Source organism: Xiphias gladius, chromosome 2 (genome assembly GCF_016859285.1).
Source record: "Xiphias gladius isolate SHS-SW01 ecotype Sanya breed wild chromosome 2, ASM1685928v1, whole genome shotgun sequence".
NCBI lineage: Eukaryota > Metazoa > Chordata > Actinopteri > Istiophoriformes > Xiphiidae > Xiphias > Xiphias gladius.
The window spans coordinates 8074012-8099555 of NC_053401.1; the positions used below are offsets into that span (position 1 = coordinate 8074012).

Consider the following 25544-nt stretch of genomic DNA (forward strand, 5'->3'; position numbering starts at 1 on the left):
GTGTTGCACCGAGAAACCGGGTTTGTCAGACTGAGACCTCGGGCAGCCGATGCGCAAAAGGAAACCCGCCTGAGTTCCCAAACTCCGATCTCTTACAATGCCGGTCTGCCCATTACAGCAGTACACAGCAATTTTGAACGAAACCACAGTCTATAGGATCTATTAGACGTGGAAGTATTTGTTTGTGGCACCGGGGAAGAGTTCCAAAGCCCAGAAACCCTGTTCAATTCAGTTTTCCCGGCACAGCAAAGCTGCGTCTACACGTCAGTGATATGCCACATAAACACGACGGCGCAATGAGGACGATATAACTTCTCGTCAAGTCATATCTTATTCGGCTTAGTTTACCGGACAAATGCAACTCACGGAGCACATTTGAATTCATTATTTTCTATTTTGCTCTATAGCTAAATGTTTGATGTGCGTGATAACGAGATCACGCTCATTGCTGGACTGTGGCTAAATAACAGGTCGTGCTACTTGCCGGAGCAATCTCTGGAAGAATCTCGCCGAATCACGAATGTCCGGGACTCAGAGGATCCACCTTCCTCTGCATAATGGTCAAGCCAAAATTACCGGACAGGTGTTTTTGAAAAAAACTCCTGAAACATATAAAAACGCGAGTGGAATGAAAACCTTTTGTCTTTGACCTATGTATTTTTTTTTAAAGACATTTTGGCAGCATAGACCCACTAACCTGAATCTCATTTTAAGTTTATAATGCCCACATTCACTTCCAGACAATGTTGACATTTCTGGTCAACAGGCCCCCACGTCATGTCGCAGGCCTATAAATTTCTGCTGAAGGGCGTGATTCCCCTCATTGCCATCCACCGGAGGAGGGACGTGGACTTTTTGTCGGGTCAGTTTTTATCTATTTATTTATTTATTTATTTTTACTTTTCTCAAATAGCAGTCTAAGTAGGTTCTCCCCTGGGGGCCAGTCTCACATTGGGAACTTCGTCTTCGTGATCACTTTCATCATCAAGGCTGGGGGCCAGCGGGGATGTGGGCAACAAACACTGATCTGCAAAATAAAGGTTCATTTTATAACTGTATTACGCACTTTAAGGCTATTATTAGTTTTTGTTTTAAATACCTAATTAAACCACCTGCTGAGACGTTGTTGTGCAGTAAGCATAGATTAGACATGGACTGCAGTATATATGATTTTAGAATGATATTCATACAGTAAATAAGCCATTTAAAGTCAAATTGTAACAGTGTAGACTGTGTTGTGACAAGGTGGTGGACGTGTCAACCAGCTAGGAGGGATGTTTCTCAACGGCAGACCTCTCCCGGAATCCAAGAGGAGGAAAATGATTGAACTGGCCTCGGAGGGGGTCCGTCCAAGTCAAATATCCAGGATACTTCGGGTACGCGAAACCTTTTTTTTTTGTTTTTTTTTGGCAAAGTTGCGCAAAGAACCGCATTTAGGCCTTTAGGGTGAATCGGGTTTTTAGTGAAAGAGGTTGTCCAGGGCGTCTTGCTGTGATAGTGAGGCCGCCAGATCGGTTTCGGTGACTAGAGAACGCCACTGGCTCCTGGGGATGTAACAAAGCGGACACCGCTGCGTCTTTCAGGTGTCCAACGGGTGCGTCAGTAAGATCCTGAGCCGTTACCGCCGCACGGGACTCCTGCAGCCCAAGACCATCGGAGGGAGCCGACCTCGACTCCTCACCCCTGGTGTCATCGCCACCATAGTCCAGTGCAAAAGGGAAAACCCAACTATCTTCGCGTGGGAAATTCGGAAACGTCTGGCGGCTGCGCGACTATGCAAGGTCTCAAAAGTTCCCAGCGTAAGTGAGATGGAAATCCATTTGTTTTAATGTAACTGAAAATGTTGCAGTATTTGTGAATATGGTTGTTTTTTTTGTTTTTTTTGCACAATGGGTTCTACAAGGTGTCATCTATTAATCGGATTTTAAGAAAGATCCACTTGGACCACGGACCCATGTGCATGGAGATCAATGCGCACATCAGAACTGAACAGGGTAAGTCTTTGGAGGTCCTTGGAGATACTGAAAACAAGTAAAAGAATGGGTGATCTGTAAACTCCCACTGATGACTATTATAAGGAAGATAATTACTAGAATACATTTCCCAGATAAACCTAATTTGATTTGTCAAGTTTATAGAATTTAGCCTGTCGAATTTCCTCATAAATATACAATCCCACTTTGGCTGAACTGACAAACAGAGAGATTAAATCTCTGGTCATAACATTTTCCAGGGAACTGATGTAGTGTGTGCGTGTGTGTGTGTGTGTGTGTGTGTGTGTGTTTGTGTGTGTGTCTCATGCACAGATTTTTATCCTGTGATTCAAGAAGGAGAGAATCAGAGAGAGATGTTTGAAACATTGTGCAGCTATGACCAGAAACCTAAAGGCGTCCGGCACCGAAACCGCACGACCTTCACCCCGGAGCAGAGCACAGCACTTGAGCAAGGTGACCTCAACTCTTTCGAAGCCTGTGCACGTGTCAAGCTAACACAATACTCCATTTTTCCACTCAGAAAACGAGTTCAAATATATGTCTCTATCTCCTGAATCAGAATTTTCTCACAGCCAGTATGCAGATATGTACTTGAGAGAGAAACTGTCCGCCAAAATCAAACTTCCTGAGGACACCATCAAGGTAGACCCATACATTTCAACGTCAAAATGTTCATCCATCTGCTCTGGGTATAATTGTCTGTCTCTCAAAGGTCTGGTTTTCAAACAGACGTGCCAAATGGAGGAGGGAAACCAAACAGAGGAGTAGCACACAGAGTAAGTGTGTGTATTCATGTACTTACTGGATGCGAGTGGGCACGGCACAGCCTGGGAAGAAAACGCATGACGCTGTCACTCAAAATGAACTGACCTGAACAGCAATGGAAAGCCCGTCAGCACGTTCCCATTCACACCTCACAAGCATCTGACAACACGTTTTTCTCCTCAATAGCGGCGGACCTTCAAACGCCACGAGATTTTGACGCTGTGAATCCAGCGGTGCCACACAGTGTCACATCTCAGCAGGTTAGAGCGTGATTTAGCCCTTTGTGAGACAAACTTTAAAGCCCCGGGAAACTTTAGAGCAGTTCCTGAGTCAGCTTCTTTCCTTGAGCGATGGGGTAACACATGAACACACTGTTCCCTGCCAAGGTTAAAACAGTTTTATCTCACATGACAGATTTCTGTAATTTTGTTTTTAGCATCATTTGGATCAAAAAACGTTTATATTGTGTATTAAGTCATGAATATTTCATGTTATAAAGCAAGACCTACAATTTGAAGCCAAGCTTTTAGGGGCTTTGAAATGTAATATTATTTAAGTCACATGACCGATGATCTAAAAAAACCATGTGAAATACAAAATGGCATTTTGGTCACTCACAGATGACAGAAACGTGTGACGGTATAGTCACATTTGGAGTGTGTTTGTTTTGATTTGAAGGCAACAGGAGTGTCAAGAGTCGGCGGTCAAATCTCCGATGCCTCCTCTTCCTACGGCACAGCTGCCAGGAAATTGCAACATGGCTACATTCTGCCAACAGAAACAGGTAACACCCTCTAAAAATCTGTGTTATCAAACCAGGGTTTCAGTTGTCTAGTATTCGAATGTGCGGACCGCTTTAATAGTAGCCTATTCATGCCAAGGGCAATAGTGTTCTTATGAGGTGTGGTTCCCAATGTCACATTTGGGCCTGTATTTATCACACTGCAAACCAGCATACAAAACATAGTATATATGAAATGAAGTTTTTTTGTTTTTGCATTCCTTTAAGGTTGGAAACAACAACAACAACAACAACAAAAAGCTTGCATTGATTTTATCAGCAGTTTCTTCCCATATATCCTTTTGGTCTGCACTTGCCGTTGAGGTTCTAAATTTGCCGTGTTGTTACTGTACATCATTTCTCTGCTCCAGTTTATTCTTCTTTTTGTCTGAATTGCAGAAGATTTGCTACAATATCATCACTGATTATATATTTGCATATTATAAATACATCAGAATGTTGCTGTTAATTGCTAGTGGAGACGTTTGCATGTGGGGGAATAAAATGAACTTCAAAAAAATCTGCTTTTGCAGAATAACTTTTTAAAAGAATAACTCATGGAGCAGATGTAGGGTAAATCCTTATATCTAACTGGCTACCTCTCTGAGCACACATTTGATTAATCATGTGGCACTTGAGAACTGTTCTCTAATGCTATTCCTACACTTAGGTGTAAATAGGAATAAGTTGCTTGATAAATGTGTCTTTTTACTCCTAAATTGGCTCTAAAGAGCTGTTTGACTGTAATTCTTTGAAGTCTGAGGAAGTAAACCGATTTAACCACTAACTTACTTCATTCCTTCAATCTGATGTACAGGTATCAAAAATTCGGAACGTCCGACATCCGTCTCAGTGCCACCCTCATTCCTCCATCAATCAAGTAACACGATGACCCAGAACATAGATAAGAGTGCACTGGCTCTCTACACAGATAGACTCACTTTCCCACTGGCTCACCATCCCGCAAACGCCAGGACATCCCTCCCCCTGACAACTGAGACAATAAGAACAGAGTGCCCCGTGACTCAGTGCTGGAACCAGCCGGGAATTTCTTTTACTTGGAGCCAGTTTCAAACAGATGAGAGGTTTCTGTTTGCTCAGCAGCCCTGGGATGTGAATCCACACTAGTACCTTTTCTTTTTTTTTTTCTGGGGGGGGGGGCTGCTCAATGTCTTGGCTGAAGAGACACATTCTGCCCAGCAGAGAGCGACAAAGGGCTGACGTTACAACCTTGTCCCTGACACTCGTTTTTTTTTTCAAATGCACTGCAGTTTCACTTATCACTTTTCTCTGAATCATTACTTTTGAAATGCCATCGATAAGGAGCCAGGAGTCACAGAAGTTCATATCTTAAGTTAGATTCAAAGTTCTTGGTGTAATCTTGAATTGGTTACATCAGACAACCCGATGGATCTTAAATTAATCCACCAAACTGAATTGTAAAGAAGACAAAATTAATGCAGCTCTATAAGACAGGAAGTGCTGAATAAAGCTGGACAGAAAAGATGGTAGTGCATTTTTTTTTTTTTTTAGAAGTGGTGATCAGTTATGCAGGTGTGGATTTCCAAGAAGTAAGGTGTAATGTGCCAAGGCGTGATTAAGCCAATAAACACAGGTTCTGCTTGAAAGAGTGTGGATATTAGAGGGTACATTTAGTAACAAAAGATAATATTAAAGGAGAAATAAAACACGGATATCTGACTAAAACTTTAACTGGATGTTCTACAGTATATCTGGTAGTGATATACAATGATTGTAACCTAAATCATAGCTCCATGGATCATTTAATGTGGCCACTATAATAATATATGGATGTTGTTTCTTTTATAGTCTTGGGCTTGCTGTGTGTTTAAGTGCAAAAGGCAGTTCAGGCACTCTTCCAAGACTTCTTTCCAGGGGTGGCCAGTGGGAAAATCTCTATAAGTGTGGCTTCAAAAAGTCTATACATGATCTGATATCTGCTCCGCTCGGTATCAGTTTTTTTTTTTTTTGTATGACTGCAACACGGCAGAGGCATCGAATTCCTGGGTGTCCCTTTACTGCAGCGAAGAGACGGTAAGACTCTGAGCTTCTCGATAATTGGTCACCGTGGGAAAGGCCGGGATCCGCAGGCAAACAGCCTGGTCAGCAGCATGGAAAAATGGCCGACTGGCAAAATGACCCGTCCGAATTTAACACAGTGAGGGCAGATAGGTAAACGACAGCGCCACATGACAGCGTGTGTTTGCTCTGTGATTTCTACTGCTCTGTAAATCCTCTGTGAGCCCTCTGAATCGCTTTTCCTACATAAATGAAATGGGGATATGATTTTCTCTATCCTACATAAATTGAGGCCAACTTTCGTAGCACTGATAGTGGTCAGGGGGCTGCCAGTTGTGGTGGAACATGACTAAGTACATTTACTTAAGTACTGCACTCATGTACAGTCTGCAAGTATTTGTATTTTATTTGAGTATTTCTATTTGATGCTACTTTATACTATATTTCACAGGCACATTTTGTAAGTTGTTACTCCAGTACATTTGTTTGAAAGCAATAGTTACCAGTTACTTTACAGATTAGGATTTTACATTTAAAAAATCATATGATTAGGTCATAAAATACAATCCATTTTTATATGGATTGTATCCAGTAAACCAGTAAACCAATGTAAACCAGTGGTTCCCAATCTTTTTGGTTTTAACCTCTTACTAAAAAGCAGTGTCTGACTGAGCCAGTTGTCACGTTTCTAAAAGGTAACAGAAGTTACACTAAAAATAATTTCCCCTCTAAAGTCTTGACATGGTTTGATGACTGTTCAGGGCTCAAAATGGTAAAATTATCTAATATTTCATCAAATAAATGATTAGGAAAATGTCCAAAAAATGTAAACGTATTTGTCCAGAAGAACATTGTTTCTTTCTTCTTTCATAATAATCATCTCACGACCTTTCAGATTTATCTTGTGACCCTCTGGAGGGGCAGGACCCTTAAGTTAGGAACAACCGGACTAAACTAGCTCCACATTGACCCACTACAACAGTAAACTGCTACTTAGGTGTCGTTTTATCACTATAGATAATCAAAAAATGTTATATATAAAAGTAAATAAGTTCCTTTTACCACCAATGGTTACCAAAAAGTCTGCCATCAAACAGTTTTGACCTCATTGTAATGATTCAACACAAACATTAATCTTACATTTGGAGCATTAAGTATATCTTATCTCATATTGAGCAACCAAACGTTTTAGAGTTGCTGAAAAGGCGATCCAAGTTAAACTGTATATTACTTAAGTCAGGGATGTCCAAATTTGTTATCCGAATGTTTCTTAAGAAATGTTATTATTTATCTTCTTCAGTAGTTTTATGGATGACCTCTGTTGCTTTCAACCAAGAACATTTATCACTCACTAGAATTTGCTGCTCTGAGTGATATAGGGAGTAAACTGCCAAAAACCGAGTAAACAGATTGTGAATGTGTTGCTGGCATACAACATATTACATGGGGGGGGGGGGGGGGGGTGCCAAGAGAAAGGAAGACAGGTACAGAGTATAGCTAAACGTGATGTCAAGTTGTTTATTAAAATAGGAATAATACAAAGGCTACAAAGTTCAGAAAAGGTCATAGATATAAAACAACTCACTAACACAAAATAGCAGCTGTGATATTTAAAGTTTATATAATACAAACATATAAACAGAATGACCATGAAATAAAAATACTTAAGTAAGATATTTACAAAAATTACAAATTGTAATTTACAGAATGCGCGAGGCTATTTACATAAAGGTAAATTAAATAACAGTTACAGCTCCATAAGAGCTTGGTTGACAAGAAAACGGATCAATTCACAACACAGTGACAAGATCTGCCACATAACTAAGAATATTTGGCATTTGGTTTCCCCTATTGAATCAGTCGGTCACCTTTAATGAAGCATCCTTCTTTTAAATTGCTGCTTCATAGGCTTACGTCTTGGCTGTAACCAGGGCTAAGAGGGTTGTTCGATCTTTTCTCATGGTATCTACCATTTTCCAGGTGATATTCAGAACACTCATTTTGGAGCTGTGAATGGATTTTCACGCTTTAATGTTCTAGTAACAGCCACACAAACACAACACCACTAAAATACACTGCTGTCATTGAATGGGAATCACAGGGCCACTGGGGCATCATTTAGGGTATTCAGGGCTATAATCTGGCGATCTGCAAAGTTTTGCCTAATCAGAAATTGTGGTAAACAGAGAATCTTGTTGGAGAAACGTTTTCTTTCCATTCTAACTACAGGTCAATCCTAATCAGAAAGTGTTGATCTGACTTTAAAGAAACATGATGTTATCATCATGTTTATGATAAACAAGTGATCATTTACTATATCCAAAGTGGCCAACACCATGCCAATGATTTCAAATCACCTGTAGTGGTATGTTCCTCATTGACTAGGCATCATATTTGCCAAATATCTTAAATAAAAATTTGTAAATGAAAACATTTGCACGTCTGTGACTGTTTTCTCGTGTTTGTGTGTATTGCATGTTCAAATTTCACTTCCTTGTTTAATGCCCCTCAAATTAAAAAGAAGAATTTAACCCTGGGCAGAACAACAGTAACTTAAAATGAAAGAAGCACCCTAAATTTAGAAGTTTGACCGTATAAGGCATACTGTCAATGGCATGTTATTTTATTTTTCTTTGGCTTTAACCTGGGAGTCAAACATGCACCCAGTCCTTATGGGATCTTTAATTACTCTCAGAATAAAAGAAACAAAAACCAAGTATCACCAAAATCTGGGTTTATCTGCAATGTCTTCTGCTAATTAAAAAAATAAATATACCTAACTACTGCTTACAAGCTAGCAGTCTCTTTAAATATTAAACATAATCAGAGGCAGGAAGAAGCCAATCTGACGTTACTAAGTGAACCAAAAATATTTCAGATCTATAAGACCTATAAAATCTTACAGCACGGCAGAACAATACGCAATAAATCTGCAGTTATGTACATAAGGAGTCACTTTCCATGAAATAAAAAAAGCATAAAATATCCTACTGACCACACACAGCCCGCCAGGGGCCACAGTTCCCTCCAAACTGGAGACCAAATAACCATGTTACATTTGGCATGGCTCTTCTCTCTCTCATGCTTCACCTATTAGCATAAGATTTGGAGCAGTTCGCTCAGTCGTACTTAGATCGTCTCACGGGGAAACTAACAGTTACAGCTAACTGGGGAAAAGGTAGTCCAGCTACTGCACACAATTAGCACTGAATGGTTTGCCAAGGCTGCTGCAGTTAGCTTTTCAAGCAGCGTATTCTATATACTTAACTACTGGTATATCTGAAGCCAATTATAGGATTGGATTTGCAGACTGATTGGCTTAATCACTATTTTCTCAGGGACTTTAGTGTCTGTAATGCTGAGTTTATAATGACTTTGTCATGCTCATATTTTCTTCCTTTTTGGTATCACATTAGTTTTTTGTTGGATATTTTTGGTTACGTTGATATTAGTACGGTATCGTAAAACACGTGACCAAATCAGAACATTTGTTGAGATTATGGAACACCATTTCTGTCCTTCCACATCACTTGTGTTGGAGGTAAAAGGATGTGTTTTGCAGTCCAGCTCAACACATAAAGAAAAAAGAAAAAAAGAAAGAAATTCCAGTCACAGAAGGCTACCTTGAGTCGTATGCAACAGCGATCTGGGTTCTGTTCATATTCAAGTATATTCCAGGAGATAATACTGAGTCACAGGTGCCATTCTCATTGTCTTTGTTTGCATGGCTTAAGAAATTCTGAACATGCCAAAATACAATTAGTACGCCGTCCATGTGCCCGAGACTTTGGATGTAAAAATGATATTAAGGCTAACAACCTGCGTGTCAACTCTTGCAAAATGGAAGAATGAGTGAGATTCCATCTTATTATATCCATTCTTCAATCACTAGTCTCTGTCCTCTTCGTAAAATGACAAATTCAGCTGCAAAACCCCAAAATGGCCACTTTCCATAAGGTGATTTTCCAAATTTCTCCCCTGTGGTCAATCCTGGAGAGTTCTTGGAATTTTCTGGCCCGAAGTCGTCCCTCTTCTCGCAGGCTGCGGTAAAGTCCTGTATGGAGCTACTTTTCACACCACAATATTTTAGTTCTTCTCCAAACTGGGGTAGAGTTTGAACACTTTATATATCCACTCCGAGTAGAAAGCAACGTTAACAAAAAGTGCAGGCTGCGATGAGGCACATTTTGTCCTTTGGATGCTCACACCGATGATAACTTTGCGCTCATGTTCCTGGCAGACCAATGGACCTCCATTGTCTCTCTGCAAGAAAACAGTAGAGAAAATTTTAAAATGATTAAACAACACTGTATATTTTCAAACTAAACCAAATTCCAAATGATGGACAAAATGTATTTTAAAAGTCACAGTTTGTCAAAATTATCCATAAAATTCATTGGGACTATTTCTTCAGTACAAAGTAGTTCAAAGAAAATTAGATATCTAGTTGTTGCCATGGTCTTTGATATTTGGGTGAATGACCTTTTGAGTATTGTACAATCATGTTATATTCATGTTGTTTCTGTTTCTCTGTTTTAATGATACAGACATTGATTTGTGATTCTTACATCACATACACCTTCTCCTCTCTTGCCACCTGCGCATATTCTGCTTTCCCCAGCATCCCCTTTGATTTGTGAGCACATTTCATTGTTAACCATGGGCATGGTTACAGTGTTCAGTGCCTCGTCATGTCCTGTATCTGAACAGAGAAGAAAACACAATCCAGTGAGTGTTAAAGGTTACACGCATCCATTTGTTTGAATAATGGTCAAAATGGAATGTGGCATGGCATATTGGTGAAAGAAGGCAGTACTTTTGGTTTCCCCCCATCCATACATGGTGCAGTTGGTGCCTTCAGTGATGTGACAGTCTTTTACTGGAAGATGAATAGTGGAGGCACCCTCAGACACAGGCGCAGGACTAGAACAAACAGAACCGTCAGTTGAGTATAGTCACTTATAAAACATACTGTATGCAGATGAATAAATAACCTTTCTTATCACAATACCTCAACTAATATTAGGATCTTAAACATCAGCGGAAATCTCGCGTCTGGATGAGAACTTACTCTGCAAGTTTCAGCATAACCAGGTTGGAACCTTCTGGGCCGCAAATCAGGCGAGAGATGCGTAGTCTTGGATGGTTTGAGGACTCGTTGAGGTGGCGCAGGCCAACCTGCACACTGTAATCCCTGAGATCTGGAACACTGATGACCACAAGGACCAGTGTAAGATAGAAACTTAAAGTATTTGTGACTTGTAGTCACAGTATTTGTGACTTCTAAAAGAATGATGTAATTGACCAGTGTTTAAACTAATTTGCCTTCAAGGCAAAAAAGCAAAAAAATAGACAATGTTTCAGGCAAACTCTACTACACACATTGTACTTCAAAGTATCAGCTAAAAGCTGCTGATCTACACCATATGTAATATTTACAGTACTGTACATTACTACAGAGATAGGGAGGTTTTCATTAAAGCCACTGCTGCAGATGACAGAGATACTATATGCATGCAGAAGTTAAACAGATCTCCAGTCCAAACTATTTTGTTCCATATCTCAGGTCAGGCCTGTTTGGGAGAGGGTAAGTCTCAGTAAACGGGATCCAGCCTGCATCCTCACTTTAAACAGTATTGAGAGAATCAATTTTGATAGATATGTGAATGGAGAGTAAATGGAAGAGGTAAATGCGAAAGGGATTTGGTGAAGGTAAGTCAGACACAGAATAATAGGGATAAGTTTCAGAAAGGGAACTACCAGGAGTATCAGAAGGTGGAGTATTACCAGGAGGTGAAGCACTGTTGGTCTGTCAAAACCCAGTCTTCTCTGATCAGTGAGCCACCACACAAATGAACTTTCCTAAGAAAATTTAAGAAGACCATTTTATTCATTACAGAGGGTAGCATAAAGAGTGGTAAAAGAAATTCTCTAAAAACACAAAGAAATCAAATTACTTACTCTCTTTGGATGCTAACAACCCAACTGCCATCTGTACCTCGAACTTGATGTCCTCCAACTATTCTAGTGTTTATATGCACGAAGCATGATATCTTGGGTCTGGTTAGAGCTAAATAAGGAGACATTTTGAAACTGTATGTTAGATGGATGTATTATTGGAATTTCAATGGGAAAGGGTTTATTAAAACTTCAAAAGACAGAAATAAAATATGATTTGTTTAGTTAGGTAAATGACAACAGACGGATTTGATATTAAGAGTTAAAGGAAAAGAGGTAAGATTAGAGATAAGAAGAGGAGGAAGTGGACTAGACTGGTAAAAGCCAGATAAGTAAAAATGCTACTCACCATGTGGTTGAGGAGCCACTGTAGCTGATTCACCTGATAGAATTAAAGAAAAGCAGAACACTAAGAAGAGACCCTACAGAAGTGGAAGTAATTCAGAGCTCTGACCTTACATTAACACAAAAAACCTCAGTGAAAAAGACACCTTTCTTTACTTTATAAAGACGTGACTCAGAATCTGAATCATTGTTGGAGGCAATATCAGTTAGCAAAGGCGGGAAATAAATTTGCTCAAGACCTCAAAAACTTCATGGAAGACATGTTTTACATTACGGAAATTATTGTGCAGCCATTCCAAAGGGGCTCTTCAATGCAACCCGATTGAAACCAGCGAAAGAAAAAGTTGAGTCCAGCTGAGTATGTGTTTTCTCAAATAAAAGGATGGCAGAAGAGACCTGCTGAGCATCATGCTGACAAAACCATGGCTAACACATCATGTCAGCCGACAGCCAAGCTTAATAAAAGTTATACGATTTTAGTTGGAGTTGATAAAGGCTGCAAAACTAAATCACTTGTGGTATTTCATTGTACTTTATTCATACACCAACACTGTCTTTTTCTATATAGTAAATACTAATGCATTCTCTTTCAGATGAGCTGTTTTGACAGTTTGAAAGGCTTATGAAATACTTATTGCTTTTTTCTTTACCAGTCTATACACATAGACACACAGCTGTTATCTGAGTGGCATTGTTCACATACGACTTCCCTGAGAACTTTTGCACAACGTAATTATGATTAAACATTGGGACACTTTTGGAGGTTACTTTATTTTTAATGTTTAGAAGCAGAAGAAGCATTAGCCTCAATAAGTGCTACTAGTTTCTTTTCGAGACTTTCTGCTGACTTGCTTCACATCCTGATGTACCTTCCCCACTGTTCATGGGCTTAATTGAATGTGTCAGACAAGCAGTCTTAATTTCTGAGAACATACAAGATACATGCATGCAGGACACATGGGTTAGCCATCATTTGCCTATGAACGCATATTTAAAAGCAAGTGTATGATGAGCAAAATGGTGTGCAAAAAAACTTTCTTCGAGCAGTGAGCAATGCTTCTGATCTTGTTCTGATCTTCTGTTCTGCTTTTTTGCTGAAAGTTGCGTGAGAAGATTGATACCACCGTCATGTCTGTCAGGTAAATATAAAGCCAGATCCATCAGCCAGTTAGCTTAGCTTAGCACAAAGACTGGAAACAAGGGGTAAAAGCTAGCTTGGCTCTGTCCAAAGGTAAGAAAATCAACGTACCTGCAACTGTAAAGCTAACTAATGAGCTATTATATCTTGTATGTTTAATCTATATAAACGAGTGGCATCGATTTTCTTATCTAACTTTCAGCAAGAAATCGAATAATGTTAAACTACTCCTTTAAGGGTCTGCTCATTAGAAAATTGTACTACGACATGTGCATCATTTATGGCAGACATAAAACTGATATGTCTACTGTTACAAAGATGGACACTAGAGGAGACAAGGTTATTTAAGCCACTCACAGTGCTTCAGTTTGCAGTAGTCCCAAGCCAAGCGGTTATTTGGATTGGTGTAACACCAGGGGCCATGCTTGTCCCGGTCTGGGTTCCGACAGTAGTTCTTCTGCAGCCCTACATGGGATACTGTAGAGTGAGAATCCCCACTGTAAAACACACAAATACAGATTCTCATATTCCATTTGTTATTTTCCACACAGTGTATTACAACTAACATTGGTCAATGTCTCATTAAGATTCATACACACACTCACACTCTAAAACAACATGTGGAGATAAAGTGAGTCGCACACATACTGTTATGCACATACAGTACATACACACTGTATATAACTATGGTATGCCTGGAAAGTCTGACTCTGGCTTTTCTATAGTGCAATGAATCCTCTGCATTCGCTGCACTGAGCCCGTAGAAGGAAACGCAGAGTTTCGTGAAGAGAGTGCTCATGGGAGTATGAAAGTATGCACTCTAAGCATTCAGCAGGGCTCAGACCAATAGGAGCCATATCCTCCATGGAACAATTTGGTTGTGCTCCCGATCTGTAGGAATTCATATCTAATCGTGTGTCTTTTTGCAGATTTCCACTTGGTTCTACAGGAATTAAATGTAATCTTCTAAGATATCCAAAATATCCCCGAAAAGCAATTACTAGGTAAAAATAATGCTAAGCGATTGACAACAATTTGTCAGGAGGTGAACATAATTCCATTTCCCAGGAGAATGTTAAACAAGCTGTAGCTCTCAGCAGTTTTTCCTGGGATGACCCTTAACCTTGAGCAGGGTAGACTCGCTGGCTACAGTCTACGCGAGGGAGCTGATTGGCTTTGATCTACTTTCCTCAGAAAGCACTTCCTGGGGTCAGGGGTCAGCTCTGGAACATGTCCATCTGTCTGTGCCATTTTGGCTTTTAAAGTTCCTATAAATTAAGTAATTCCAACAGCCTGACTTCAGCGTGAAGCTACAGCCCTATAGTGGGCAGCCTCTCCGTCAGGATGGGTCACTTAGAGAGCACCCCAGGGTTTCCTCTCGTCAGTTAGATGAATAATAATTGGGCCTCGTATTGACCCCTGAGGAACCCCTGATTTCCTCTCCCTGTTTGTTTTCACTGCATAGCTTCATTCATATGAAAGGGATTTTCACAAGGCAATGGGAACTAAGCTGTAAACAAACACTCATCAACTGAGCTGAAAAGAATGTCAGCCTCTCTAGGAAATATTTCCAGTGTTACTTAGCACAGTTGAAGCTTGGCTGGTAGTTAGCAAGAAGAGCAACACAACAAATTTAGAATAAATTAGTTTGTTACCTGTTTATGTGATGTGACCAGTCTGCACAGGGAATCCCAGAACGAGTTATTGATAAAGTGCCCCGGTATGTCTCTCCGTTGTCTTCGTAACACTCTGAAGAAAAACAGGATAAAGTTATTTTAGACCACCTTGTTAAATATTACCAGGCATGCATACTCAAAAATGCACACTGTTGCATGTGCAGAGACAAACAAGTGATTTGGACGTACGCTTCTCTTTCTGGTTTGGATCAATTTAATGTCAAGGACCCATTTGCAACTGGTGGTTCTCAAGCTTAATAGAAAATTTAGGCCTTACTATGTCTTTTCTAAAACAGAATCCGAGGCAGGCCTGTACTAACTGACTGGCCACTTTTTGACATGTGTGGTCTTCTGAAATATATAGCTGAGAAACATGGGAAATGACAGCAAGCTCTATTGCCAAAGTCTAGTTTTTGTGTTATTCCATGAAATGGAATTCATTTGGCAGCACGCTGCCAAGTGGCCCAGTCCTGTGGGAGCAATACAGAAAGTGTCTGTGTAATTCCACTTTGCAAAAACTTGACATGTCTTTTCAAGCATCTGTTGTTCAGCATTTCAATCACATTATTCAAAAAATAACTTGCATAGTAATTTACAAAATTCTTTTGAGGTTTGGCACCTAGAAAATGCTTTGGTAATCTTAAAGGAATAGTTTGACATTTCGGGAAATACACGTATTCGCTTTCTTGCTGAGAGTTAAATGCGAAGATTAATGCCAAACTCATATCTGAATGGTAAATATGTAGCTAGTACCAGGAGCCGTTTAGCTTATCTTAGCTTAGCGTAGCATTAACAGGAGGAAAACAGCCAGCCTGACTCTGTCCAAAGGTAACAAAATCCGCCTGCTAGCACCTGTAAATTTCAGTGATTAACATATCTTTAATATGTGTTTGATACAAAAACCGAAATGTAAAAACAATGTCAGCTGCTGGCTGTAGTTACATATATACCATACAGACATGAAAATATTTTCATCTAACCCTTGGCAAGAAAATGAATAAGAAGATTTACCAAAAATTTCAAACTGTTCCCTTAAAAAGGAAGTCCTACAGTAATTACCTATTTTTTGTGTGGCCTCAGCATCACACCTGGGGATGTGGGTGCAGTTGGCTATCCTCTGATTAGGGTCTGTAGTGAAGCACCATGGGTAATCTGCCCCATCAGGGTTACGGCAGTAGTTCTCTCTGAGGTCTCTGTAACACACACACAAACTACAATTTAAATGATGGTGCTAAAGACTGTATTTTTTGATACAGCAAAGCTATCAATTCTAATTCAAATGCACAAAATGAACAATTCGCCTCCTTGACATAGCAGAGAGAACTGAATCCCAGCTTTCAGGAGCCATGAAACAAGCATTACTCACTTGCATTTGAAGTTCTGAGGAAGAAATGAGTGGTCATGGGGGAACTGAGAGTCCCAGCGCTGACAAGTCACGCCCTCAGGAGTGACATTCATTGTGCCTCTGTAATCTGTGCCCTTTCCCTGGACACAGGAGGTCGTTACATTGACATCTGTGTCCTCAGTGGAGTCCGACTCTAGCAATGAAAAAAAAAGACATAGAAACTTTAATTGGGAGTGTAAGCATAAGAAAGAAGGCTAAGAAAAAAATGCTAAAGAGAGTGAGATGGACAAACTGAAGGCAGGAAGGAGGGAGGGAGAGAAAGGAGGGAGAATTAATCCCCAGAAGAATGTGTCATGTTTAACCTAGAGACAGATGATCAAAAACAGTAGCACCCCCCTCCTCCTTGTCTCAACTTTGATAGGAGACTTTCTGTGTATTCATAACACTGGTGCCCCGCATTCTTGTTCATAGGGACATCCACAACAATATGCAGTTATTTAACTTGCTTACGGGACACAATGTCACAAGTTATTGTAAAAAGAATAACCTCGAACTTGATCATATTTATGAATACATCATTGCCTCACCAGTAAACAACAAAATTCTGCTTCTGCTGTATTTGTTTATTGCAGCCCAACCAAACACATCACATCCAATCCAGACTGGCTGGGGCAACTTTATCCACCGGAAAACAATTTCAAACATCTTCAGATGGAATTCTGCTTTTCAGGAGAGCGGGAATAGCAGTACATAGGGAGCGACTTCTCCCCTCCGGATTTCTGGCTCTGTTTCTTTAGCCTTTGACAAATGAGATTGGATAAGATGGAGGAGGAAAGGGAATGTTTTGAAGCAGAAACAAGAAGATGGGTGGAAAAGAGGGATTCTTTGGCTTGATGTAATGCATGCCAGTGTCTGTGTGCTCTGCGTAGTACAGGTCATTGGTTTTTATCTTTCTGAGGGCAGGCATTGAGGGATACACACATCTGGACAAATGCAGATCCTCCGCCCTGGCTGTAAATCATAACATGTACTGTAAAGTACATGTGTGTATGTGTCTGACAGAGACAAAGAGAGATGCTCTGTGTGTTTGTGGTTGAGCATGTGGGAATATTTCAATGTACTTTCAAAGAAAAAATGAACAAATTTTCCAAAGGTGTGACCTCTTTTTGGCAACCATTCTTTTTCTTTTTCCTCTGTCTTTTATATTATGTATGAAGGCAAAAGTTATCTACACTACAACTCTTTTAGACTCAAATGTGATTAAGTCAAGTGAAGTTACGTTATACACTGACTCCCTGAGCCCTGCATGGAAGCCTCTGCAGTTGTTTTGTTCTTCACACATTAATTCAGGTTTTTCCTGTAATTTGCCCCTTGTCTATATATATCATGATTTTAAAAACAATGTTCACACCACCAAAATGGCTATTAGACCTTCTAATGGGCTATGTGTGGCATCTCAGTATAGTAGCCTCAATTGTAGTCCTCCACTTTATAGCCCCTTGTCATCTGTGATTGGTCTCAGTAAAACACTTCAGGGTCTCTGAAGTCAGACAATCCCATTTAAAAACAACCTATTTACTCGCCCTTATTGAGGTAGAAGGATTTGAAGCCAAGCACCACATGAAACACCCAGCCGGGTAAACAAAAGTCTTCTGAGACTCTGCAGGGGAGACGGGGAGCTTTTTTACTCAGACCACAAGAACCCCAAAACCACAAAAGTCCTGTATGTAACAAACCCCCTGGCGCACTCAAACCACTTGCTGGTAGTACTAAACTGCAATCTGTCCAAAAACCAAGCAACAGATACTCAATGCTATGTCCACTTTTGAATCTTACAATGGATTCCTAACTGTGTGATACACACTGTTATAAGGTTGTGAGGTGACTAGAAGTTGAGGAAAACTAGCAACATAAGAGTCATAAATCATAGTATAAAAATTATTTAGTCTTCTGCTGCTTTGTTGAAGACTTCGTCCAAAAAGCCCAAGCCCCAGATCTGAGTATATACTGTACGTAGGCCCGTACCACACACAGTGATGTTGCAGTACTCCCATGGAGTTTTGGGATCCATGGTGTAGCACCAGGGACGGAGACGATTATCCGGGTTACGGCAGTAGTTGTCTTTTAAATCTTTGTCCCTATACCTGAGTGAAGAAACAGAGAGCATACAGGGAGGAAAGAAAAAATTAGGAGGGAGAGAAGTAGGTCATAACAACTGGTGAAGTCTACCTCTCCCGAGTATTAGCGTCATCTCTTTAAGCATCTGTAATGGGTGTGTGCTGGTGTTGTCCGTGAGAAAGGTTAGTATGTGATTATCGGCTTTGCAGCTTACTTTTTGGGCTGGAAGTGGTGTTTGTGAGGCCTTGCTGAGTCCCATCGCTGGCACTCCTTGCCGCTCTCTGTATGGTCCATTTTGCCCCGGTAATCCTCCCCATTACAAATCATACAGACTTCTGTCAACAAAGAAACAAAATATATTGAAAAAATCTTTTCTCTAGTAATGAATGACAACAAAAGGTAGGACTTCTACAAAGAAATAAACCACATAAACGTTGATTAAATGCTCAATCACCTGTCGGTTTTTGCTTTCTTACATGAACCTGAGTTTTTCTGTCTGAATCTTATTGTCCATTGTCTTACCCTCTGAACACCGTGGTATGCCACACTCCTCAGCTCGTACGTTGGGGTCTGTGGTGTAGCACCATGGACCACCAGGATCATTGTTTGGATTCCGACAGAAGTTCTCCCTCAGGTCTTGCGTTGGGTACCTATCGGGATAAAACCTACACGGGAGTAGACAGACATCATTGAAAGTGTTAACTGATACTATGAGCTGTATAAATAAATTTTAGGGAGTACTTGCACACTTGGCTGCTCCAGTAGTATATACAGTATCGTACCTCTCTGCTAGTGCTTCCAGTAACAAACCAAATAAACACAAAAGGCACTTACAACAAGATGTAAGCTTAATTCTGAGCATTGGTAGCGCCTAAAATGGGTTACATGGGTTATCAGGTTAAATTATAAATCCTGGAATGACCGGCCATAGCAATGGTATGCAAAGTAAGTCATCAATATGTTACTCCTCTCCAGGTTTGCACCTTTTGCTTGGTCACCTTACTGACTCCTTATCCTATCCTTACCATATCCTAGCTCCCTCATGTGTGAAGCAGCCAGACTCTGTCACAGCACAGTGACCACCAACAGCACAGAACCATGCTACGAACCACTTAGAGCAGCCCAAGCAGGTCATTTACTGGCAGCCTTTGAACACGTTTAAACCTAATCCCTCTCTGTCAACTGCTACATCAAGTCAGTCTGAACAAGCGACTGTAAAACTGTAAGAAAAAGAACCTGGCTAAACCAAACATATGGGGAGCAACAATGGGGAGCGGCATCGGATCCCCATACTAAATGGACAGTGTGTGAAATTCATCTTCTGTCAGGGCAGGATGATGAAAAGCTGGAATGTCAACACCCCCTGATCCATGCCGACCACATCCCCCCTCCCACCCAGGGAGACAGAGGGGGAAGACAGGAGAAAAAGTTTGCGGCATAGAAACAAGCGAAGTGACTGACTTAACTGCTTAAAAAAGAAAAAGAGTGCAGAATGGAGTGAGCAAAAAGATGGGAGCTCAGTGTTTAACATGATGTAAAAAGAAAAAATATGTGTAGGAAAAGCACCCTACCTTCAGTAGCTTGCCTGAACATTCTACCCCAGGTAATGACTCTTTTCTTGCGAGAGTCTGCTCTGCTCTCCCCTCCGTGCCCTGGGGGTTACGCAAGGCTTCTACACTAATGCACAACATCATTCAACACAGAAGTAGAACAAATCTCAGGCATTTAACTTAGCTACGAAGAGAGAGAGTGTTAAGGAGAAAGAGGGGGAAGATCTTCCAACGAAGTGTCAAAATACAACAGGGTTAAAGTTCCTCTCCAGACACGTTTTTAAGTATTTAAAAATACTCTGCTATGATTAATATTTTGTTTAACATTTTTTTCCCACAAAAAAAGAAGGAAAAGGGGCTGGAAGCACATCTATGCTTACCTCATCATTGAGAAATTCTGGCTCTATGAATATTCAAATATGCAAATATCACAGGCCTTGTGCCCCGTGCATCCCCACTGCCTGAGCTAGGTTGACAGTTGAAAGAGCAGCGCACATCAAGATGGTTAGTGTTCGAGGGAACATCGTAGAGTTTCAGCCATACACATTTGAGCCTCAGTCAGACCCAGACACAGATGAGCACAGTTCAGCTTTCTTTTAACCCACCCCGCAAGTTGACGGGACTTGTTCCATAGGTACGTGACGTGTGAAACCCAGGTTGTCTGAATCCCAGTTTTTGAGACTGTCATTGGTACAATGTATACAATATAAACCAATATAAATAATTTATAACATGTTAACAAGGTTAAAAACTTGACTTTCATTGGTGGGGGTCTTTAAGTCTAACACCAACATTTCACTTACGCATGTCACTAAAACACAACACTTGTTCCCCTCCAAAGCAGCACTCTGCCGAGTGCCAAAAATCACATCTGTTGCGTGAATTTGTCTCACAGACTCAATATATTTCTATCATACTACAGTATCCTTAATTTTTTTTAATGGAATTACAAAGTTCCTCAAGTCTCAAAACAGGCTGCGTCTGCTGAGAGTACGTAAAAGGGCTGTGGCATGGGAGCAAGTTAACCATAATGATGTTGTGCTAACAGATGTTGGCCAGTTATTCATCTCCTAGCCAAAGTCTGTTCCCATCGGAGTGCAGGCATACACTATGCACACATGCTCCGCTCTCTGGGCCAGGGAGAGCGCAGCATACTGACTAGATTTTGGATATCACTAAAGATGAAATCTAGACCTGAAGTAACTGCTGCAAAATGTCTGGCAACACACACATGGTTACTGTGGAAAAACATGGCCATTCTTCAATGTTACAGCATCCAAAGGAATAAAGTATACAGCGATTAAAGACAGCAAGCAGTGACTTCATGAATCTTAAGACATAAATAAGAATTTTTGGAAGCAGGGCGCGACAGCTGACATTTGAAAACTGCTGAAGTTTCCTAAAAGGAACAGTTAGATATTTTGGGAAATACACAGATTCACTCTCTTGCCAAGAGTTAGATTAGAAGATCAATAGCACTCTAATTTTGTCTGTTAAATGCGAAGCTACAGACAGGAGACGGTTTTCTTAGCTTCGTTCAGTATTATGTAGCTCAGTGAAAACAGCCAGTCTAGTTACCGTCATACGAGCCATGCTAGCCGTTTCCCACTGTTTCCAGTTCCTTCTGCTAAGCTAAACTCACTGGCTGTTGGTGGAAGCTTCAAACCTGCCACACAGACATGAGAGCCGTTCTCATCCCAATGTTGGCAAGTAGGTGAATAAGGGTTTTTTTCTCAAAACTTTTCCTTCGAGCAAAACATCAAATCCAAGCTGCAGGGGTGTGTTCCCGTAGCAAAGCGCGCTAACTGACCTCCCAGTGGAAATTTGTAGAAAAATAAATAAATGCCTGTATGGTAATAAATAAATGTGATGTAATCTATTATTATCAATATGAGTAGAACATTTTCCATTCCATTCCTTTCTCCACACTTGGCTGGGCAGCAATACACATTCCTTCATAGCCTTGGTTCAAACACTAAATATAGACAACAGGTGGAAGTCCCATTCCTGGAAGGGAACCTCCTGAGAAATCACCCCTGCCCCATGGTGATTGGTCAAGCATGAAAATAATAGTTACCTGAAACTCAAATGGTGCGTGGTTCATTATGGTGGTAATTCTCACACAGCGGGACAGTCCCATGTTAGGTAACCCCACAGTGGCACTAAATCTCCCTTAAGCAAAGCTCCCTTTGACCCTTTGAAAGTTAAAAGTTGTTGACAAGCCGGGGCGATGTTGTCGGGCGCTACATGTGCCATGCAGGAAGGAGATTGAGAATGTGTGTCAAATAAACAATGATAAAGGACTCCTGATGTGAAGAACTGCCTCTGGAAAGGAAAGGGAGGACTTGGGGGACTTTAGGAGAGGAGAGGAGAGGAGAGGAGAGGAAAGGAGAGGATGGGGACCAGCACTGCAATATGTTTTAATTGTGGGAGATCATTGAACTTGTATTTTCTATCAGTATGTCTGTGGCTTTGTGAGCTCAGCTGGACAACAGACATAACATGAGTTCAGTCCATAAATCTTTCTAAATCTTTCTTTCTTTCATTCTACCTCCCCTCTCTACTTCTTCAAACTCTTATTACTCTGTCTCTTAATCCCCTCCCCATTGCAGTTAAAATATCTGGTAACTAATGAGCACCACTAATGAGATGCTGGCACTGAACCATCTTTGCAAAATCCCTGGTCTTGCCTCTGTTGTAGCAGAGAAAAAAATATATATATTTGGGATACACCTGATGGCCTACAGTGTAGCAAAAAAAAAAAAAAAAGCCTCATTAGGACATCCCTGCATGTGTTGAAAGACATCTAACTTAACCCCGGATAAACGTTCAACCGTCTCAGAGCCTCCACCTTCACTTAACCCCTGAGGTGCAAGGGGGATGATCTGAACATCACTAAATACGCTGCTGGGCCCTCCACAATTTCAGACACAGAGAAATATAGAAAGAACATTCTGGAAGGTGTCAGAGGCCTAAAGATTAGAGGCGCTGGCTTCTCCTCCCTAAAAACAACTACTGGCATGCCGCAGAGCAAGGCACTGCACGCTCGAGGTGACAAGTGAATGTTTGTAACCATCCCTCCTTACATGAATAGCCCCATATTCCCACATAAAAATGCACTATTTGTTGACTTTTCTAGTTAAAAAGGAGATGACTTACGTGTGCTCATTGATGTTATTATCTGACCAAGCTTGGCAAGTGATGTTTGACTTCGTCCAAGACCTTCTCCCTCTGTAGTTGTCCTTGGTGCCGATGATACACTCCCTTATATAATCTGAGTAAGGGCAAAGGCATAAAAAAACACCCATTCACGTTTTCACTTTGACACGAACTGCCCCTGTGTCCTCTTTGTGTGCCAATTCAAACAGCATTTCAGCAATTCATTTGCTGATTTGCTCGTGTTGCATTGACCACCTGGAATATCTTTTTCCATGTACGGTCAATAAGATGTTTGACAGCAAGTGTTTTAGTATGTCCCAGATTGTGTGTTATTCCCAAAACAGACAACTCCCTGAAGTTCATTAAATGTCACCAGGGGGAGTTTCCATAAATTTTGCAGTAAAGTGCTAGATTCCACAGCCTGTACTTGAGAAAGTCTTTGCGCTCTGACTGTAAACAATGAATTTTTTTTGTTTACACTCCACTAATGTCTGCTGCATGACTAACCCCACTGGTGTGATTAAACAGCAGGAGGGTGAAGGGGGTTGGTTGCTTTTATTGTATCAACAGAAAAACCAAAGATCTTAAAAATCAAGCAGCCAACACAAGAAGCACAACCTGCAATCACCAACAAACAATTTGCCTGTGTAAATCCCTCTCTGCATCAGAACGTTCTCACGAGAAAAACACCAGAGTCAAACTTTAAAAGACATCTGAAAAGGATGACATTCACCTTTTTTTTCATACAAAGTAAAGTTGACGTTGGCCTGCTTCTTCACACCGTGGGTGAAACGGTCAAAGGGAAGCAAGTGGCATTTCCTGTTGTGCCTATGAAAGCCGAAGGCCCTGTAGAAACACACGGGAAATAGTTGAGAGATGACCGAATGATAAACAACAAAAATATGTAAATACTGTGTCCATACTGGAGGAGAAGAGGAGTTAAAGGAGCATGGCCATGAAAAAAAAAAAAAAAACCAAAACACAAAAAAAAAAACGTGCTGGGCTTCAGGGACAGAGGAAGAAAAATGTAACTCACCTGCAGTTGAAGTTTTTCTTGACCTTCTTGCACTTTCGGGCGCAGTGCTCCTGCGACCGGCTGTTTCGTACCAACGGGGGCTGAGGACAATCTGTGCAAACCAGCATGTGGCTCTCGGTCTTCTCATACATCTGTAAGGACTGATGAGTCCGTCTACAACAACCTGCGTGAACATAAGAGCACAGCGTGAGAACACCCATCTGCATGTTTCCGTACAGCCATTAGGATTCGCTGTTAGGCTGGAAGGAGATGGGCCTGCTAAAGCCGGGTTCACCTCATATGGGAGTTACTGTATGTTTATGACTTGTAAATACTGTTCACATCAGCATCAAAATTGTAAGTGTAGACTTGGGTTTTTCTGAAAGCTCCGAGTTGTCCAGCTTGGTGCTTAATTATATGGAAGTGGCGACAACAAATCTGAATGATCACGTCAGCCGGAGTCGGTAGCTGAGGGTAATTAAACCCAAATTTAACGGCTATAGTGCTATAGTGTCAATGTACAGTATTTTTAACCCCTTACATACAGTTTCCCTTGTTTCTTGTTCCTATCTACACTGTCAGCTATCGAGTAAAGGCCAAAAAATTCTAAGAAACCATTTGGAATTTTTTGATCTCCTCTTCACTGACAAAGCATTAAACATTACTCAAATACTGGAAAACATGGCCAAATGTTTCTCTGCTGCTGTCAAGGCACTGGGGATGAAAACAAACTTGTCAAAGCAATGAGAATATTTCCTTGAGTTTTCCCCTGATGGTTTGACTATTGGAACATCAAGAAGCACAAATTCTGGTTTCTGGATTTTGGCAAGGAAGTGGAGGAAAAATGAAACGATTTCACTGTCATTGATTGAACTTGGTGGCCTGCTGTCAATGAAAGCATCCTCAAACTGCAGTTTGCTGGCATGTTAGCATCCACCCTGCTGCATCATGCTGAAGCATCATTGTGCAACACACAGAACCCCTCAACCCTCCGCTGGTCTGCAGCTCTCGAGAGGACTTTTCTTTAGATCCTGCTTCAACTGCGCCGGCCAAAACCGAGGTAGAAGACTAGTTTATGTGTCAGAAAAGCTAGTATAAAAAGCCCCGTTTAAAATGCCCCCCAGCACTCGTGCTTCAAACCAGGGTAGATGCCTGAGAAATGCAGCGTGGCTGCTGAACTGTGAAGACAGCCAAGAGAACCGAATGATTCCCATCCAACAGGTGGATGTGCTCCAGTGCCGCAGTTGGAGATTTGATGCTCATGAAAGCATATCTCATATTTTACTGCTTTCAGAAAGAGCCAAAACTCGTTTTTTTTTACTACTTCATGGTATTTGTTATGCTACAGTTTTATATTATCGTTGATAAATTTAATGGCTATCCGTGATTCCTACAGAAACCCAGTGCAATAACTTGAGTTCATGACTCCTTAACAGCCATGAATGTCCTATTAGAACCCCTACTGTTTAACTACTGTGACATTTAGTTTTTTGCTTTTCATTTTGAGCAACGAGATGACATTTATATTTTTAGGCAGCAAAATAAGATGCAATCAGAATTCCTGTTTCCTTGGAAAGCTTTAGCATCATTCATCATTTCTACTAAATAATAAAGTTTTATGTGTAGTGAGCTATTGGCATCCGACACATACTAAAAACAT

The 25544-nt window shown here is 40.8% G+C and overlaps 2 protein-coding genes across 3 annotated transcripts; one reads left to right on the top strand and one right to left on the bottom strand.

Moving 5' to 3' along the window:
• Positions 1–777: 777 nt before the first annotated feature.
• On the top strand, positions 778–4761 carry pax4 (paired box 4). Its single transcript, XM_040152804.1, is given in 10 exon segments — positions 778–862; positions 1246–1376; positions 1584–1799; positions 1904–1994; positions 2307–2447; positions 2554–2636; positions 2707–2770; positions 2946–3019; positions 3438–3543; positions 4358–4761. Coding segments are annotated over 10 exon segments (1395 nt in total).
• Positions 4762–7137: 2376 nt separating this feature from the next.
• On the bottom strand, positions 7138–24062 carry hgfa (hepatocyte growth factor a). 2 transcript variants are annotated; one of them, XM_040147631.1, is made up of 17 exons: positions 23906–24062; positions 23603–23715; positions 22870–22984; positions 18683–18825; positions 18375–18495; positions 18068–18186; positions 16064–16235; positions 15757–15890; positions 14677–14770; positions 13379–13518; positions 11888–11920; positions 11542–11650; positions 11368–11442; positions 10652–10789; positions 10397–10503; positions 10149–10282; positions 7138–9843 (listed from the first exon to the last, which is right to left on the bottom strand). In XM_040147631.1, exons 1-17 carry the CDS (start codon positions 24034–24036, stop codon positions 9667–9669), a joined length of 2055 nt encoding a protein of 684 aa, XP_040003565.1. In that variant the 5' UTR covers positions 24037–24062; the 3' UTR covers positions 7138–9666. The 2 variants fall into 2 exon arrangements, with proteins under 2 accessions (XP_040003565.1, XP_040003557.1); XM_040147623.1 differs by having other exon boundaries at positions 15757–15908.
• Between the last annotated feature and the right edge of the window lie 1482 nt (positions 24063–25544).